We start from the raw sequence: 19,249 nt of genomic DNA on the forward strand, positions 1-19,249 counted from the left end.
TAAGTCCGATTGAGTGTAAAGTGCTTAGTTGCCACCACGTTTTGTGGCCAAATTGACCGCGTGTGAGTATGGCGTACTTCTGGGTTGTGCACGCGCATTCGCGCCTCCTCACACCTTTCTTTTTATTTTATTGTTTATTGCACAATTCATTTGTGTGTTGTTCATTATTATTGTACTGTCAATTTGCATTGTTTTACATTGGCACTGATATGCTGTTAACCATAACCCCTAAAGCCTAACCTGAAGTTCAGAATTTTTCACATTCGGCTGAATCTTGGTTTCATTTGTGGAGGAGTTGATTTCAACAAATTCCATGCATTTTGTCAGTTATTTGTCAATTTCAGGGCTCCGGAGTGGCTAAACTAATGGTCGCTGAAATCAACTCCATCAACTAATTAAACCCCCTCTAACTCGAAGATTAAGCCTTATGTGAAAAAGGGAGATAAATTGGTAAACAGTAACTGATAAAGTACTTTTAAAGTAACCTACTTTTGAGAGTAAAGTACTCAGTAAAGTAACAAGATTACTTTTTTGAGGCGTAATCAGTCATCAGTAATTAAATTACTATTTGAAGTAATTTCTGACAACACTGGTCAAAACCGAGTTCAGATCAAGATTTTGAGGACTTTTTAAAAGTCCAGACAAGGACTATGAAGGCTTTAGACAAATCGCAAACCAAGACTATGTGGAGCTCAGACCAAGTCAAGGCCAAAGAGTTGGTACAATCAGTCAGAAGAAGACCAAGGTTGGCGGTTTTGGAGACAAAAATAAAATGTTAAAAAAGTATGTTTGGCGCTACAAATGCTATCAGTACAACCACTTTTCATGAGATACCAAGAATCACTGTAGATGCTTACGGTATTTTTCCAGGTCATGGTAATCTTTAGAGATTAAATCGAAGCAAATCAACTCTTTTTTTTGTTCCCAACGCTTTTTTCAGTTCTATATTTTAGTTGTGGAGTCTGCCTATGTAGTGTAAACCTCGGTGGCTCTCTCTTGGGTTGATCTCAATAAGGCATTGTTGCTCAAATTTAGAACTGAAGAAGGCGCTTGTATTAAAGCGACACGTCTACAACAAATTAGAAAATTCTAGTTTCCTAGATTCAACCTTTGTGAATTAACAATACAATGTTTTTTTTTTCATATGTGTTCAAGTTGTACCTTCTTCCTTCCTTTGACTATGCTGTCTGGCCAAACCAAGTCATTGTTTTAGCATGGTATGAGCATCTTGTTGGTGCATGTTGTCTGACAGAGCATGTGGGGCCCCTGCTCCAGCCTGTTGAATGTCAACAAGACGGGTTGCAATAATGCGCTGCCGTCAGGTGCAAAGACATCCAAGGTCATTTGTTTATTGAGACAGGAAATGTATATCTGTCTCTCTGAGTGACTATGCGACTACATATTGGATTATCACAACTAAGGCCTTTGTTGTTAGGTTAGATCACAGCTACGGAAGGTTAGACTTAAAGCTACAGAAAAGAGAAAAGCCTAAAATGTTGCTGAGATTACGGAATGCACTCAAGCTACACAAAGATTCACCCCCCTCTGCAGACACAGATGTCTATGGGGGAATTATGGGGTAACCCTTTGGTCTCTGGGGGAAGACGCTATGCAGGTGCAGACCGTACTAACACCATTATAAAAAACTAACTTCAAATAATGTAGCTCAGAGCTATGTTCTGCACTAACATAGCTAGTTAAATAAACCTTTACTCAATGGCTGCAGTGTCTTCCAACCACAAGAGCCTGTCAGTGTCCCTTAAGATGTCTAACCAAATAATTAAACCCATCATAGTAAAACAGAGAAGGATGTCTTTCCAGCAGTTCAAATAAATACAGTAATTTCACTGCAGTCTTTATAATGTTAGCCAGGCAAGACAAATAGGAGGATATTTGGACATTTGATTGTGATGAAGTCAACACTACTAAGATTTTCTCCACAAGGCTCCCGGGCTTCTAAAATCACACATTGATTGTCAATAACAAATCCTGTGGTTCCTGTGCGACATCCAGTTTTGCAGATGGTAAAACTTATTTTTCCACTCTTTTGTCTACCATCTGGTAGATGGGCGGCCACAGTGGGAAGTGGAGGCCAAAATCATCCGGGAGAAAACTCAAGGCGTAAGTAATCTATTATTTACCTAAATTGAAAATAAAGTGTAATAGAATTTTTATCATGACAAATTTGTACACTTAAATGTACACCTAACGTTTTTAACAAGTATATGAAGTTGCATTTAAATAATGTGGGCTGTTTTGCTTTTCACACAGTCATGTATTGTGGTGGAAGTACCCCCTTACCACAGTAAGGCTGTAAGCTCAGCTGTGCAGGTACAGTTTTATGTCTGCAATGGAAAACGGAAACGGAGCCAATCCCAACGCTTTACTTACCTTTCAGGTGAGTTAAAGAGAAAGGAAAAACTTGCTACCAGTATTTTTACTTTTATTGGTCTATTTTTTATTACTATTGCATTCCTTTTTATTTGTTGCTTCCTGTTTCCTTCTACATTGATGTTCTTAAAGAACATTTAAGATGATAGCAAACTATTGTAGGAGTGAGAACTTCTTGGTACCTCAAGATACGATATGATTTGCGATACAAAGCTCACGATAACATTGATCTGACGATACAACGATTATCGATACATTGGTCAGCAAATCATTCTAGGATATTCTACAAAGAACTAATAAACAGAAAAATAAGCTTCTGCTGTGAATTGGAATGAGTTTATCATTAGTAGACGTCCAATCCATTTCAACTGGGAACCCTCCCACTTCAAACGGATTGAACGTCTAAGGCCGGTAGTGGCACCCAATGCCAGGCAATGAGGTAATTTTGGGCCATTTAAGGTCATTTACCTGTTCATTTTCAGTTACTTCCTGTTGATTTTGGGGTATTTTATGGGTCTCTTCCTGTTTATTTTGAGTTACAGAACAGGAAATGACCTGGGAATCACCCAAATGAATAGGCAGTGACTCAAACTCAACAGAAAATGACCTGTAAACGCCCTAAAATGAACAGCAAGTGACCTGTAAATGCCCTGAAAATCGGACAGAATGATTGTGAATGCTCTGGTTTCGTATGAACAAACGTTCCCAGTCTAAATGTGTTGGGCGTCAAGCACCGTCAATGCAGCCTTAGGGTTAACTGAGATACTATTATGGTGGAAAATTTTGGTAGCAACTTGTTGGTTCATTTTTTTTTTTTTTTTTTAGACATTGACACCTTCTCAAAATGATATCTCGATTTTTGGCAGAAGCATATCGATAACCTTTTGGGATACAAAGTATCACGATATATCACCATTTCGATATTTTGTCAGACCCCTACACTATTGTGTCACTAACCCCATTTTGTCAAACCCATAATCTCCCAGTTGTGCAGTGAAGTACCACAATGACACAAACACCTGCTTGCTGTAAATTTTGTAAAACGTTCGCTAACTCCCAAGCCTCTTTTAGTCTCAAGTCTTTTATGTAGCAGGTGGACATTTTTGTCTAATGCTTTAGTTTGAATGTCTCCTACTATATGTGTGTGTCTGTACGCGACTCCTACAGTTTGCGAGCACGCCCATTCAGGCGGTACCAGTTCCTGTTCTCATTTGATACGCTGAGGCAGCCATTGACAGCAGAGCCAAGTAACCCTCCTCTGTTTGTTCGCAAAAGCAGGTTTGCTGACACCATCAGAGACACCGCAGACACCACCTGCTTTAATGTGTGTGTGTGTATGGGGTGGTGGTCTTCTTGTAGAATGGGTGGTGGAGAGCCCTATAGGAGAAACGACTTACTAAAGAATTAATCATGCACTAATCCACAGTATTAGGATTCAGTGCCAGAAATTTACAACCAAAACAAAGCCGTTTTGATGTATGTTTTTTTATTTATTTATTATTATTTTTTTTTTTTCAGAAAAAATATATAGTATCTTGTCAAGTTATTTTAATTTTGTAATGCCGGTATTTTGGCACATCAATATCAAATCATTACTAGGGTTCGGCTTTGTTTGAAATTGAACGATTCCGGTTCCGATTCCGGTTCGATGTTTCGTTTCCGGTTCTGAACGTTTATCGATTCCGATCCTTTTAACTCATTCACTCCTAACCAATTTCACTGGAGCAAGGCCCTTTGCTCCCGGCTGTTTTACTGGATTTTAACTGATTTTGCAAGGCCCACAGAAAATTCTGTTCTATTGCTATACAAACATGGAACCCACCAAAAGAAAGATTAGACTCTCTTCTTTTAGCAGAAAAAAAGTTAGTTCATATCTTTTTCCATTCTTTAGAAATCAATATTAGAAAATAGCTTAGTTTGAGCAAGTTTCCAATTTCTGATGAAAAAACGGAGAAATTGAGCTTTTTGTGAAAGCATAAATTTCACACATGACTTTGACTTATACGCAGCTATTTTTTTGCTTTAGTTACATCCCAAACATCTGAATAATGTTTTCCTTTTACAAAATAAGATCAACAACAAGACAAATACAGCTTTTGATAGCAAAGTAACAATTTAGTTACACATAACTAACTGAAAGATGACGCTGTTCTGGCCGCAACAGCCGGTTAAACTTTTCCCTCATCGCCGCCTGTCTCATAAAGATGAATTTTTTTTTTGTCTCTGCGGGCTCTGCTCGCGAGCAGCAAGGACTCAAAGGCATCGTCCGCTGCACTCGTGGTTCCGGTCGTTCTGCTCGGTCGTCCGCCGCCTGGCATCCATTCTGTCGTCTTCCGCCCGCGCCCGTTGAATCGGGTTGCGGGTCTTACCAAATGCACGACTGCCCTCCAGTGGCCAGTTTTATTGCTTTAAAATGGATTTTCAGCTTCATGCTTTGGAGCTAAATTGAATCACGACCCAGAGATATCTTTTTTTGAAAAAAAAAAAAAAAAAACTTAAAAGACGTATGAATACCTCTTTGGGACACTGAAACAATTAAAAATAAAACGTATTCATACGTTTTTGGGAGAAAATGAGTTAAGAGGCAGGGTAAAAAAATAAATAATTGATGATTCTTTAAATTATATGAATTTAAAATTAATTTTTATTTACAGTGTATCACAAAAGTGAGTACACCCCTCGCGTTTCTGCAGATATTTAAGTATATCTTTTCATGGGACAACACTGACAAAAGGACACTTTGACACAATGAAAAGTAGTCTGTGTGCAGTTTATATGATAGAGTTCATTTATTTTCCTCTCAAAATAACTCAAAATATAGCCATTAATATCCAAACCCCCGGCAACAAAAGTGAGTACACCGCATGAGAACTACGTACATCCCTAAATGTCCAAATTGAGTATTGCTTGTCATTTTCCCTCCTAAATGTCATGTGACTCATTACAGGAGTGCTGTCAGCATCACCAACGTACTAGTACGGTTTTCATGTCATACGTTTTTAATCACCTTCTGATTTAATAGAAAAAAAAAGACACAACCCCGTGTTTCAGAGTAACAGCGAGACCCACTCAAGTGTGTGCTTTTTTTGGAGTTTTATTTTTCTAATCCCAAACCTAACAACCCAATTTATGAAAATCTAAAACTACTAAAAACTAACAAATCAACTCTAAAACTTCACACAGGAAGACCAAAACCCAGATTATACCCCACAACCTCAAAATTGTGTGACGACTGTGTTTAACCATCAGCCATGGAGCAGTGTTGTGGAAATTCAAGGCCGAATTTCAAGTTGTTTAACTTGCAAACAGCTCAAATTCAGAGGATCTTTTTACACACTATCATCATCTCTTAGGTCTTTAGATTCATTAGGAATAATACTAAGTAGTATTTTTTTTTTTTTTTTGTAGTTGTTTTTTTAGCCACTGCTCCTCTATCCCAGAGGATTGATGGGGTGAGTCCAGGGCGTAAGATCAATGAAGTCGTTTGTTCTGTTGCTCTGATCCGTGCTGGGGGGCATTTGGACATTCAGCTTGTCACACAGCATTTCACGTGATGCTGCCCAGACTGACAGGCAACATACAGTGGGCCTGTGATTTTGAACTGGATGAAAATTAAAAGCCACAAACAATTCTCTGAAGTATTTGGACAATCAGGAATGAGACTGAACGTCTAAATGATTAGTCCAACTTCGTGGAAACACTTCAGGGAAGGTCCTTTTCTATTTCCACTGACAAAGCAAGAGCTAGAAAATCATGCCTTTATAGGTTTTTTTGTGTAATAAGTGCATCAAAGAGCTTTGAAATGAACTAGGCAAGACAACAGCCATACTCCAACATCTTGTACGAAATATAAAGTACAAAACATATAATGTTTTTGGCACCGATTGACTTTTGTGACAATAACTGTGCAACTATAGATAAACCAGTTGATGGATGCATTTTCTCCTCTTTTAGTAATGGTGAAACAGGAGCACCGTGATGAGCTGGACCATCCCGCTGTTCCTGCCTTGTCAATGCCCCTGACACAGGCTGCCAGTCTGGTGCGCCCTCAGCTGCCTTCCCCCGATCAGGGCCACCCATCGGATAACCTTCTGTCAACCTCACCACATGGCCTGGCCTCAGGCTCAGGACCTGTCCTGCTGCCCCTGCAGTCTCCCTGCTCCTCCATTGGCTCCCCACCTTTCCAGCACCTGCCTCACCTCCAGGGTCGCAGTTTGCACCATGCCCCCGCCGATTTCCACATGACGTTTCAGCCGAGCTCCTCGCCTGTTCCCCTTCCAGCTTCCTCCTCGCCCGCGCTGCACTCGTACCAGGCCATGCAGCGCAACCAGAGTCACGCTCACAGCCTGTCCTTCAACGGCCAGTCCAGTCTTTCTCCTCAGAGCTATGACAGGATGCCTTTCCAGCAAAGTCCAAGTGCTGCGTCACACCCACTGAGCATGGGGATGGTGTACTCCTCCTCCCCCTGCTCCTCACCGTCAACGCCCGTGTCGTCATGCCCCATCGCGGGTTCTCCACAGAGTCACCAACCTGTTCTCGCACCCTCGTCCCCGCACCTCCACACGCTAGGAGGCTACCACTGCTCCCCAAACCCCGCTCAGGTGCCCTCTCCTACCGGCCACCCTCTCGTGGGGCCCCACTCTACCCAGCTGCAAAGAGCTATGGCCTACCACCCAGTGGGTCAACGCTCAGCCTCCTGCCCCACGCCATCCACTGCCCCTCCTCCACATATGATCCCGTCTGCCCACTCTGGGCCTTCTTCACCTCAGCTCCACTCACTGCCCTACCAGTCTCCTACGTCCTCTTCGCCGGGAAACAGTCCCTTAGGTCCCTTGCAGCATCCACATTCAGGACAGCCTTCTCCTCAGGCGCCTAGCCCGGTCATGGCCAGCTTGTCCCCCACTGCAGGGCCTTTGGTACACCCGCTAAGTCCCCAGGGCCCCTTCACATCAGAGGGCGAGAGGCTGAACATCAAAGAGGAACCAGAGGATAAGGAGCCTACCTTCCGTTCCATTGGCCTACAAGACATCACGTTAGATGATGGTAAGATATTTAAATAATATTATTCGTACAGTACTAAAGCTGAAATGCCATAGTTGAATGGCCCTAACGTAGGGCAAGGCAATTTTAAGATCGAGATTGATAACAGTTCTGGCTTTCTCCAGCATACGAAGAAGTTAATTGAAAACTAAATTGGCTGTACGTATGAATGGCTGTCTACAGTATATGTGCCCTGCAATTGATCAGTGACTAGTCCAGGGTATACCACATCTCATGTCTAAATCAAGGACAGCTGGAATAGGGTCAAGTTCTCCCACGGGCTTAATAAGCCATGGTCAAGTGCTATAGAAAAAGAATGGAGGCATTGTGCCCTTCAAAGTCTTGTAATACTTCCTGCCATCAAAATTTGAAGAGCCACACAAAAACAGTCCATCAGATTAGTGGGTGAATCTATGTGAGACATTCAATGCCTTTAATATTACAGTAAGTGCTTGCATAGTTTACTGCCAGCATCCAAATCTAAAACAAGACAGTGCTTTTGTATTAGGCATGTGCCGGTATGTAATTCTGACGGTATGATAACCTTAAGCCCAAAAAAATTTTTTTTTTTCCATTGAATGAATGAACAGGATTTTTATTTTTTAAAACATTAGCAAATTTGAACAGAAGTATAATGTTAAGTTAAAAAAATATATATTCTAAATAAAATTTAAATAAATGCAGTCCTTTAGGTGAGCCTCAACCCACAGCCACAGCTCAACATTATTACCATTGGAACAAAAATATTTGAATTATTTTCCGTAAAAAGCATGCGTGTATGACTCGTACTCATGTTTACATTATCTTGTAGCTGGTGGGAAACGTTCATGACAGTGTTTACTAACCTTTAATTTTGTATAAATGCCAAATCATATTGGAGGTATTGACTCCTCGGCAGCCACCCTCAGAAAAAATATTTTACATGTCGGTTGGCCCTCATCCTCTAAGCCAGTGGTCCCCAACCTTTTTTGCACCACGGACCGGTGTAATGTTGGCCTTTTTTTTCACGGACCGGCAATGTGTGGCAGAAAATGACAGTAAATATAAAATAACACGTCGAGGCTAAAAACGAATATTGAGTGCAGGGAAAAAATGTCACTCACCATACACTGAATCAACCTTTTTTTAACAGTGGTCTCTTCTAAAACTTTTCGGCAAATATCCGTGGTCCCAAGCATGATAAGTTCTTCTCCAATCGTGAAAGGTTTTTAGCTTTAGCAATACGGTTCACCATGAGGTATGATGCTCTCTGTGCATTCGCTTTTGTTGCCTCGTTTGATAGCTTTTAGCCACATTTTATGCAGAATGGACTTGGTGGTAGGCTCCTCTTCTGGCTCAGCAGGTGGCCTTTTCCCCGTTAAAAGCTGTCCAAACACGTCACCTCCCGCAGCACATAGCCAACAGTAGCTAAAGTTACTGTTTACATTGACTGGCGTTAGACTGCTATAGGTGTGCAAACACCCTAGTAATTGCAGCCAACCACTAGATGGCGACATATACAAATCTTTATTCGGATTAGTCAATGGAGTAGACAGAGATGTTGATGTGTCAAGAGCAACAGGCCAGATTGCAGTCGTTAATAAATTGTTAATTTTTCTGCGGCCCGGTAGCAAATGTGCCACGGACTGGTACTGGTCCGCGGCCCGGTGGTTGGGGACCACTGGTCTAAGCCGCAGCCATGTGTAACTTTTCTGTAGCCCAAATCTTCCCACACCAGCGCTTTAGTTTTCTTCGATGGGGGAAACAGTTCTGGATTTTCACCTCCTCCAGCCATCGTGTTGCACAGCTGACTCACTGACACTGAGCAACAACTGGTGGGGGAGGGTTGAGCCTTGCAGCTCCAAGTGATGGATTTCTTCATGCATTTTTGGGCCCAAAAAATAGCTAATAACTTAGGGGCGGTATGACAGATTTTTTTTGCGGTTTTGAAACCTTGACGTTTTCATACCACGGTATACCTCGAAACCTGTGATCGGCACATGTCTATTTGTTATACAGTTACATTACATTGCAAGACAAATCCATACCCTTTACATAAAACACAAATCATCAGTTAGATAAATTCTTGCTACTTGATTACTTGACAGTGATATTGTTTCATCTGTCAGTGTAGCAGCAGACTGAGGCAGGACTTTGATGCCTATTAGTTACGAAAAGACACACAGGGCTGATAACAAAGCATCAGATTAAAGGATCCAAACTAATTACCTCCACCAAGCAAGGGGTCATGATTGTCAACCGTTGGCAAAATCTACGCATCAAATAATCCAATTGAATTTGGGCATATTTGTGGATAAAGGTGCAAATTAATCACAGGTTTAGGTTTCTGTTTATATAGTATAGTTCAACTATTTAAGCTCTGCTTTTAGCAAGCCTGGATAAAAAAAAAATATTGCACCATTTTAACCTAATTATAGTGCAGTGTGTGTGTGTATTTGTTTGGGTCAGTTATCACAAGTCAAATCGGGATGCTCAAAAGAACATGTTGACTTAACAATTAGCAGTCAAGTCAGTGTAAAGCATGACACCGCTGGCTTTTTTTTGGTCTGGTTTTCTTTTATCTGAAGTACGTGTCTCCAAACAGCCTCTTATCTGCCACTCAGGAACTCGGCTCGTTTGCCATATTCAAATCAGGATCCTACGGGCGGAGGGTTAATAAATAGCCTGGTGAGGCTGCGTGAGGGGTGTTACATTGTGTGCTAGCATGGGTAAGCCTAATTAACACAGGACGCTTGTCAATAAGTCGTGTGAAAATCCAGTGAGGTTCATCGGGGTGCTGTATTTATGCAAGCGCACACACTGGGGTAGGAAAAAAAATGTAAATTTTTAATTGAACATGCATAGGCTTATCCGAGCTTTATTGTTGCTGTTTCTGCCATACTCATGTACGTTACATAGAAGAGTACATTCAAAATCTGTGCCTTTTTTCCAAAAAGTTTGCAAGTGACACAGTTCAGCTAGGAATTTAAGCTCTCCCTTTGAGCCTGTGGCTAAAAATAGCTTTGTGTGCCAGCCCGGCTCTGTAGGCCATATTTTGAAGTAGCAACATGGAGCCTGGCCCTGCTCTGTGTTTTAAGAGGTCACTGCACACTCACTAAGTAGACCGTATTCACTCTGTGCCACTGACAGACACAACATTAGGAAGTGTATCCATTAGCAAGATCTATGCCATGTGACGCTTTCTACCGATGACTCATGACTAAGGTACTATTTAACAGCAGCAACCACGTAGTAACAGGTGTTTCCTTTTAGATATCGTAACACGCATCTCTGGCCAGTAGTAGCGATGCCACTTTGCAAAAAAACATGTGCACCAACTGCTTGTATGGAAAATTCTCATGGATGAACTTTGCTAGAGTGTAACAAATTTTCTCAAATCAAAAAAGTAAAAATAATAATAATAATAATAATAATCAAAATAATAATAATAAAGTTAATAATAATAATAATAATAATAATAATCATAATAATAATAAAGTTAAAAAAAAAAAAAAATCAAAGCAAGTTTAATCTAAACCGATTCATTGTTTATGTGCTGCGAGGGGCTCAAGCTAACTAACACATCCAAATATGGGCAGACTTGAACCAGAAAGCCAAAAGTAATGTGAAAAGGCCTTTACTCTTATAAACATGTACTACTTCGAAATATTCTCCAAGTGCCACCACCATGAACAAAATTAGAATACAGTAGCATTGTAGCCTTATGTACTCATTAAAAATGAGGCAGATATTTTATTTCTAAAAAAGTATATTCACACTGGGAAAGTAAAAAAAAAAAGCATACTAAAAATATATCTCATACGTTAAATTAAAAACTTTTTTGTTACAGCACTGTAAATGTACTTTAACAATACTAAAAACATGTAAGATACTTGAACATACGCAGTTTTAAGATTCAATTGAGTGATTCTTTTGTGTAGCGCTAGGGGGGGCTAACGTACTACTTTAGGTACGTGTGCCAGAGTTGAGATTTTTTGTCCGAATACACGCCTCATTGTTCACTTGAATAAATAAACGCTGCTTCCCAAGGAGGCGTCTCTTTTTAGCCTCAGGAGTATTTATTTATATAAACTCTTATCATTCACAATTAGTTTGTAAGTTTGAAATTCATCACTAATCAAAACAACAGCACCTATGGAGGCAGATGAATTAAATTGCATATACTGAATTAGTTCCCTCATGAACAAGTCAACACAACACACATAACATGATCGGATGATGAGACTCTGGGTTCAGTTTGGCTTGACTGTTGTTATGTATGTACCTGGCTAATATGGAAAAATATTCGGCACGAATTTTAGGATTTCCTTATCAACTAGGAATGAACCGATCACAATTTTCTGACGATCACTGATTTTTTTCTTGAATCTGACCTGTCAGTCCCATTTTTTTTCATAAACAGAAGCATGCACCTTTAACAATCATTCTTGTTTTATTGTAAAATATTGAACACTCTCTGTGAAACAGCAGGTTTTGTAACTGCACATGCAGTAGTTTTCTTTAAGAAACTCATTTCTTTCCAAACTGCAAATATCTACAGTGATATTTTGCTTTAAAAAAAAAAAAAAAAAAAAAAAAAGAACATTGAAGGATTGGGGAAATTGATTAGGGGAAATAAAAAAAACCTAATAAATAATAACAGGTCACCAAGTCTTTAATTTTTCGCATCTCAATACCGTTTCGATGCAACAGTCTATTAAGTCCACACATAGCAGGGCTTTTTAAAAACAAGTATTTTGCTCCATCCGTCAAGAAAAAAAACATAAAGGTCACGTCCACACCACCTCGTTTGTAGCAAAAATATCATCCCCACTCAACCGTACAAATGCGTTTATTGTTGTTGTTGTTTTTGTTTTGCATTATTTATGTAATAAAGGCTCAGCCCTTTTCCTTAGTTGATAGCATGAATGCATATTTTATTTTCTTAAATTGTGGTAAATAATTCTGCTTCCTTTTTTCTATGTTTCCTGTTGGTTTTGCTGTGACACAACTCCAATTAGTGAGTTAGCAAGAGCCCTATTTACAGTACTAATAAACTATCCTTGCCTTACGTTGCTTATCCCTTTAGCATCGTTAGCATGTTAGCATGGGTTGCTATCGCACTCTGTCGCTTATGTGTTTATATATGTGCATTATATATATGTTCAAAGCAAGGGTTTTGGGTTTAGGTTTTGTCTCAACATTGGTAGAGACGATATAACAGCATAACCTACATGTAAACGTTTTGCTGGGGATGGGACATTAATAAGACCAAACAGATTGGGTGAACGGGGGCTACATTTCTCACGAATATGAACCTAATTAATTGATAGGCTAAATGATTAATGCAAAATAACTCTGTATTGACTTATGCTAACTTTCAAGTGTATTGGTTCAGGTGATACACCATTCGATTCAAACCTGTGTTTTCAAAAACCTCTAAAGAAACATTTTTTAAAAATTCCAGAATAAATGTCTGGATTTTACTAGCAAATTTAAATTGCAATATTTGAACATAAATTATCTTAACATATACTTGTTGTTAATAATCTCAACTATCCAGGAATGCAAAAAATAAACATTTGTGTTAAGACCACTCAACATTGTCTAAATAAAGACATTAAATATAACTGAAAAAACTTATTAGTCAGGAAATAACAAAAATAAAAGTTCAGTAAGTCTAATTAATGTCTCTCTAAGCAGCTTCCTATTCAAGTTTGCAGGTAAGAAAACTCACACAGTTTAATGTTCTGCTAACTCTGAGGTCAGACTTTCAATAGAAAAATTAGTGGTGTTTTCCCTACCTATGCAACATTGATGTCTTTTTACATACAGTGGCTGCTTCTGCTGGTCGAAAAAAAACTTCGAAGGGGGCAGAGGAGGCAGCATTGTTGTATTTCTTTCAGGGCGGTGAGTGCTTTTGCTGATGGGGTCAAGTCATCAGCCAATCAAATGTGTGTTTGAGGGGAAAAATGGACTGGCAAGTCAAAAAATGTAAATGTACAGTAAGTCTGAACATAATGAAAATAATTCACTTCATAATGGTATGGTCAGTTCTATCCTTACAACATATGGGAAGACATTCTAAATTACCCATATAACTGAAGTCATTATCAATGCAAATAAGGTAAAAGTTGGTGGGGACAATTTAAGCATCCTGAAAAGTGTTATTGTGTTAGTGTTATTTTCCCTATGCAAACCTATGCCCTTGGTTGTAAGGAATCCAAATCCTCCATGAGCATTGAGGTTTGAACATTTTTTGTCGCAGGCAGTGACATTTCAACTGTTAAAAGCAAGAACCTCGGGTTATTAATGTACACATTATTTATAACGCATCAAAGGCAGAATTCGCAAATCTTCACTTTGGTTGGAGTTTTTAAAAACCTTAGTTTTTAATGCCCAAAATGTGCATCTGAGTGTGGGTGATAGGCCAAACAGTAGAAAAAGTTCTTTTTGCGAGAGACCCTGCTATGTGTAGACAAGGGCTAAATGTGAGCATTCACTAAACAACTGGTATTATAAGATTGAATTCACTCGCAAAGAAAAGACAGAGTAATGAGGCTACGTAGGGGCTGCAGAACAATTAATACATCCGGACTGACACTAAGACAAATTCCGCTCTTTCCCACATTAACATAGCAAAGAGCGGCATAAGTTACAATCGTAAACATTATGTTCGGATTGTGAAATCATGAAAAGACCCAGCAAGTGCACTTCTGTGCTCATATTAATAATCACAAATGTCCACGACCGCTAATGTGGTGAACTGACACTCGGTGAAATCGTTTACATTTTTAGTGATCGACCGTTCACAGATCGTCTAAAATTCATGAAGTCACCACATTTCTAATAAACTATAATTTCACAATTATCAGATCTATTGAGAGCATGTCAAATGATTTTTTTGAAACTCTGAAGTTAGTGGCACTTGTTGTTTCCCAGAAAAAAATGTTATTCAAGTTAATGTAACATTAATTTAAATCATGTTAATTCAATGTTATCTCATAAGTTAACTTATTGGCAGGCTTTTACGGCGATAGTCGTCAATGGCACAGAAACATGACCAGTCGTTGTCTAATTCAAAAGGATTTGATGTCTAATGCTTTCGATAGCAGTGAGTAAGTTAATTGTGACGTATAAAGGAAGCTAATCAGCCCAGTCACTTGCCGGACACCTCTTTATATGTTCAATTGCATAATCAGATTTCAATTTTCTTTTTAGTTCAGCATTATTTATGTACGTCAACGTGAAGAACAACACATAAACAGCTCTACTATAAAAGCAGCACTAAAAATATCACGGAATAACCTAAGTGGAATGAGTACAAACATGGAGTGTGTGTAGAAAAACTGCCCTCGTTAGCTAGCAGATGGCCTCTGTGACGCACAGGTTTGTGTATGTGTGTTGAGAGAGAGAGAGAGAGAGAGAGAGTCAGCATTATGATTCAGGATCTTGAAGGCTACCCATTTAATGTTGTTGCGAACAGAGTATTAATTTTAATGTCGCTTGCCTACTTTCATACTGTGGTTGTAATCAGCACAATAACGCTGCGAGTAGTAGTTGTGTTCTGCGCGTCAATCTAAGTAATTTAATCAACTAGTTATTACAATGGGGTGTGTGTGTGTAAGCCACACAAAGCCGCAGATACACAGGAGGTAAAAAGGACAGACTGACAGACAGATGGGCGGACAAGTTCAGCATCCAATCACACAGCGGGGCCGCGCAGCCGAGACTCTCAATCTGGAACGTTCTCGGCGGCAGACTTTCGAAACGAAGTGTGCTTTCTCTTCTCGTCTTCTACACTATGCACCATAACGAAGTGCAGTGACACTGGAATGATTCCAAGTGTACAATTTATGCACTCAAGAGAAAATTGAACGTCCTGTCAACATGAGTTATGGGGTCTTTGTCGGCAAAATGAGACTTGTAATTTCATCATCTCTACAGGTACGAGTATGCCTGGTGCAATTACGTTTTTGTCCTGCTCATTTGCTCAGCTGCCGCCACCTGCACGCAAGCATGAAAATCAACAAGAGGTCTCTCTTGGCCAGACTCTATTGACATATAAATGGAGATATAGGAAGTGACGCGAACATTACTGTAGACAATCTGTGCCTCTGACATCATCTATATACAGTACAATGAACGCTTTATGCCTGTTTTTTTAATAGTTCCTGCTTGCAATAGATAAAATTTAAAAAATAACCTGCAATAGAGATGCCATTGCAAAAAAAAAAAAATGTTTTACCAGGGGATGTAAAACAAAAGAAACAAGTGTTTATGTTTGCAATAATACAGTACATAAAGGGAACATATAAATGTGAGTACATAACACTATCTATTTATTGTATTTAGCCTTGAAGCCTAGGACCTAGGCTTTATGATTTAAGCATGTGATATATCTAATACATCAATATCATCCCATAATACGCAATCATAACGGCAACAAGGGTCGAAAAGATCATGGATAGCATGCTAGTTAGTTAGCCTGCTGTGTCCATAATTTTTGCGTTCGCGTTCGACTGCAACGTATGTCTTTTTGTGGCTTTCCGGTAACTCGAGGTGCGAGCATCATGAAAGACATGCTGAGTTTAACGAGATATTATCGCTTACTTGCCTGGTTTCGATCCAAAAACTTCATGTAGCATGTATCACCGAGTGTCAAGACACAGCTGTGAATGGCCATAGCCGGGCTTTGTGGGGATTTTATGGGTGAAACACAGTAATATAACAAGGGTCCTGACCCGGAATTCACAGACAAAAAGGAGAGGTCGAGATTTTCTTTTTCAAATACTTAGCCTCTTAAATGTTTTTTTTCCAATTTTTCTTTGTTCAAATCGATTATTTATCATCTGAAATATTGGGGGACATTTTTTTCATTGTGACGTAATTTTTTAGAAGTTTAAAATACGCGAGAGAATAATTTTTTAAAGTTTTTTTTTTAAACTAAATATTATACATCGATTAACGATTCTAAGCCAAAAACTAAATATTATACATCGATTAACGATTCTAAGCCAAATATGATAGACATTTCAAACGATAAATATAATTATCTGCCTTCTTTTTAAGGCTAGGTTGAAATAAAAGTGGTTGCACAGTGTCTCTAAACAAGGGTCTTCATGGTAAAACGGACAAATTAAAAATAGTACGGGGGCATAATGCACCATGAAACTGCTATGGCAGCATATAGACATATTGTTCTATCAAACACAACAGTTTTTTTGTCTTAAAATACAGCAGTTTATTTTAAAGAGGGGTGCAAGAGCAGATACTGTTTTTTCAGCCTTGTGTGTGTTTTCCGCCTTATCTATTTAAATTTCATTGTATTTAATGTAATGCCTGCAATTTGCAATAATGGATATGCAGTTAATTTCAACTTGAAGGAGTTTCAGGGCCATTGATGGCGCTATACGTTCAAATCCATTCTGACTGGGAGGGCTGTCAGCGAGATCGTCAATGGCAGCCAATGAAATAAATGAGTGCCCTATAAAGGATGAAAATAGTCCAATTTATTTTAAACCCAAACTACTACTGTACTACTAATTCGCCGCATAATATTTTGTATGTTCCTCTCCTCAGCGTGTTGAATAACTTTGTCTTTTGTATTTTTACACTTGCCGGTATTACACAAACGATTCAAGTAACAATGTGTGTGATAATTGCCTTACTGAGTTCTTGCTATAACTACTCTCTAATCTTTTACCTACATTCCATCTTTCGAACAATGACCAAAAAAAAATCATCAGTCAACATCTTCCCACGTTCACAGCATTGTATTCAGGTGACTCCCACGCACATTGCGTGCATGTTATGCATTTCTGCAGCTTTTAAAGGTGGAGCCAAATCAACTTGCTGTCATTTTTGGGCCTCTAGTAATGCGTGATGGCAGCAGGCGAGTGACAACAGATGCAACAATGTGTTTAGTCTTCGAAAAACAGCACGAGCATGGTTTGAATTTAATGCGTGCATGCTCACTGAGGCCTTTCCATCCGCCTGTCTGGAATGGGAATGAAGTACTGGCACCATTTTACTATACTCTGCCAAGTGTTTGCTTCTGTGAGACATTCATGGTACGGAAAGATGACACATGACGCCCATTTCCACTTCATTCAATAGGGAACAGAGCAGCAAATGTTTGTCATTGGCTTTAATTTTATGGAAACGCATTTCATTTTCCTGTCTCCAAAGTTCTTTTAATGTCAACCAATCAAGAGGTATGCCAGAGAAATCTATAAGTGAACGCTAGAGTTTCATGCACTCACGTACACACAAACAGCATATAAACATTGCTTAAAGACTACTTTATCCATTCATCCAACCAGCCATCATCTGACTCTTAATCTGAGGTCGGGTTGCGGGGGCAGCAGCTTTAGCAGGGAAGGCCAGGCTTCCCTCTCCCCAGCCACTTCAACCAGTTCCTGTGGCAGGATCCCAAGGTGTTCCCAGGCCAGCTGAGAGACATAGCCTTTCCGGCGTGTCCTGGGTCGTCCCCGGAGCATCCCACCGGTGGGACATGCTTGGAACACCTCTCGAGGGAGACGTCCAGGAAGCATCTGAACCGATTGCCCGAGCCACCTCAACCTGCTCCTCTCAACGTGGAGGAGTAGCGGCTCGACACCGAGTCTCTCTCGGATGACCGAGCTTCTCGCCCTATGTCTAAGGGAGAGCCCTGACACCCTGCGGAAGAAACTCATTTCGGCTGCTTGTATTCAGGATCTTGTTCTTTTGGTCACGACCCACAACTCGAGACCATAGGCGAGGGTATGAACGTAGATCGACTGGTAAATCGAGACCTTCGCCTTTCGGCTCAGCTCCTTCTTCACCACTACGGACCGTTGAGTCCGCATCACTGCAGACGCTGCACCGATCCGCCTGTCGATTTCCTGCTCCCCCGTAAAAAAGACCCCAAGATACTTGAACTCCCCCACTTGGGACAGGATTTCATCCCCGACCCGGAGAGGGCACGCCAACCTTTTCTGACTGAGGACCATGGTCTCGGATTTGGAGGTGCTGATCTTCATCCCAACCTCTTCACACTCGGCTGCGAACCGCTCCAGTGAGAGTTAGAGGTCACGACTTGATGAAGCCAACAGCCCCACATCATCTGCAAAAAGCAAAGATGCAATGCCTAGGTCACTAAACCGGACCCCCTCAACGCTTCGGCTGCACCTAGAAATTCTGTCCATAAAAATTATGAACAGAATCGGTGACAAAGGGCAGCCTTTGCGGAGTCCAAACCTTGGTGAGAACGAATTCGACTTACTGCCGGCAATGCGGACCAAACTCTGACACCGGTCTAACAGGGACTGAACAGCCCTTACCAAGGGGCTCGGTACCCCGTACTCCGGGAGCACAGGCCTCCATGAGGCATACGATTGAACGCCTTCTCCAAATCCACAAAACACACGTAGACTGGTTGGGCGAACTCCTATGCGCCCTCGAGGACCCTGCCAAGTGTGTAGAGCTGGTCCACTGTTCCACGGCCGGGACAAAAGCTTACACCCTCCACTCCTTGGTGTTTGTACCTGCAAAATGACTTAATGTGCTATAGTATACATGCGATACAACTAGTTTAGCTAACTGTCCTCTTAAATGGTGTAGTCTACCTAACAGAGTGTGTCTAAGGGTGCTTACACACTAGTACTGCTTGGTCCTTTTTAAAAGGACCAGAGCTCTTTTTCTCAGATAGTCCACAGGGATGGGGGGTTTACCTGCACAGGAGCGAGGTACTTCCTCTTCTAAAATTGTCCAATCTATGGCCTTTCGTCCACGTGATGTCACTCAGAAAGTTTGGTTGGCGCAGTGTGAAAACTGAACCTTTCCATCAAGTCATTTG

The 19,249-nt window shown here is 40.4% G+C and overlaps 1 protein-coding gene across 1 annotated transcript in view; it reads left to right on the forward strand.

The window, feature by feature from the left end:
* Positions 1 to 19,249, forward strand: part of nfatc3a (nuclear factor of activated T cells 3a) — a 108,061-nt gene that overhangs the window by 63,292 nt on the left and 25,520 nt on the right. Inside the window, exons 7-9 of the mRNA XM_057854415.1 lie at positions 2,066 to 2,121; positions 2,272 to 2,398; positions 6,346 to 7,434. Coding sequence (XP_057710398.1) covers positions 2,066 to 2,121; positions 2,272 to 2,398; positions 6,346 to 7,434 — 1,272 coding nt within the window. The remainder of the gene's footprint in view (positions 1 to 2,065; positions 2,122 to 2,271; positions 2,399 to 6,345; positions 7,435 to 19,249) is intronic.

This window comes from Corythoichthys intestinalis, chromosome 1 (assembly GCF_030265065.1).
Source record: "Corythoichthys intestinalis isolate RoL2023-P3 chromosome 1, ASM3026506v1, whole genome shotgun sequence".
In the NCBI taxonomy this organism is placed as follows: domain Eukaryota; kingdom Metazoa; phylum Chordata; class Actinopteri; order Syngnathiformes; family Syngnathidae; genus Corythoichthys; species Corythoichthys intestinalis.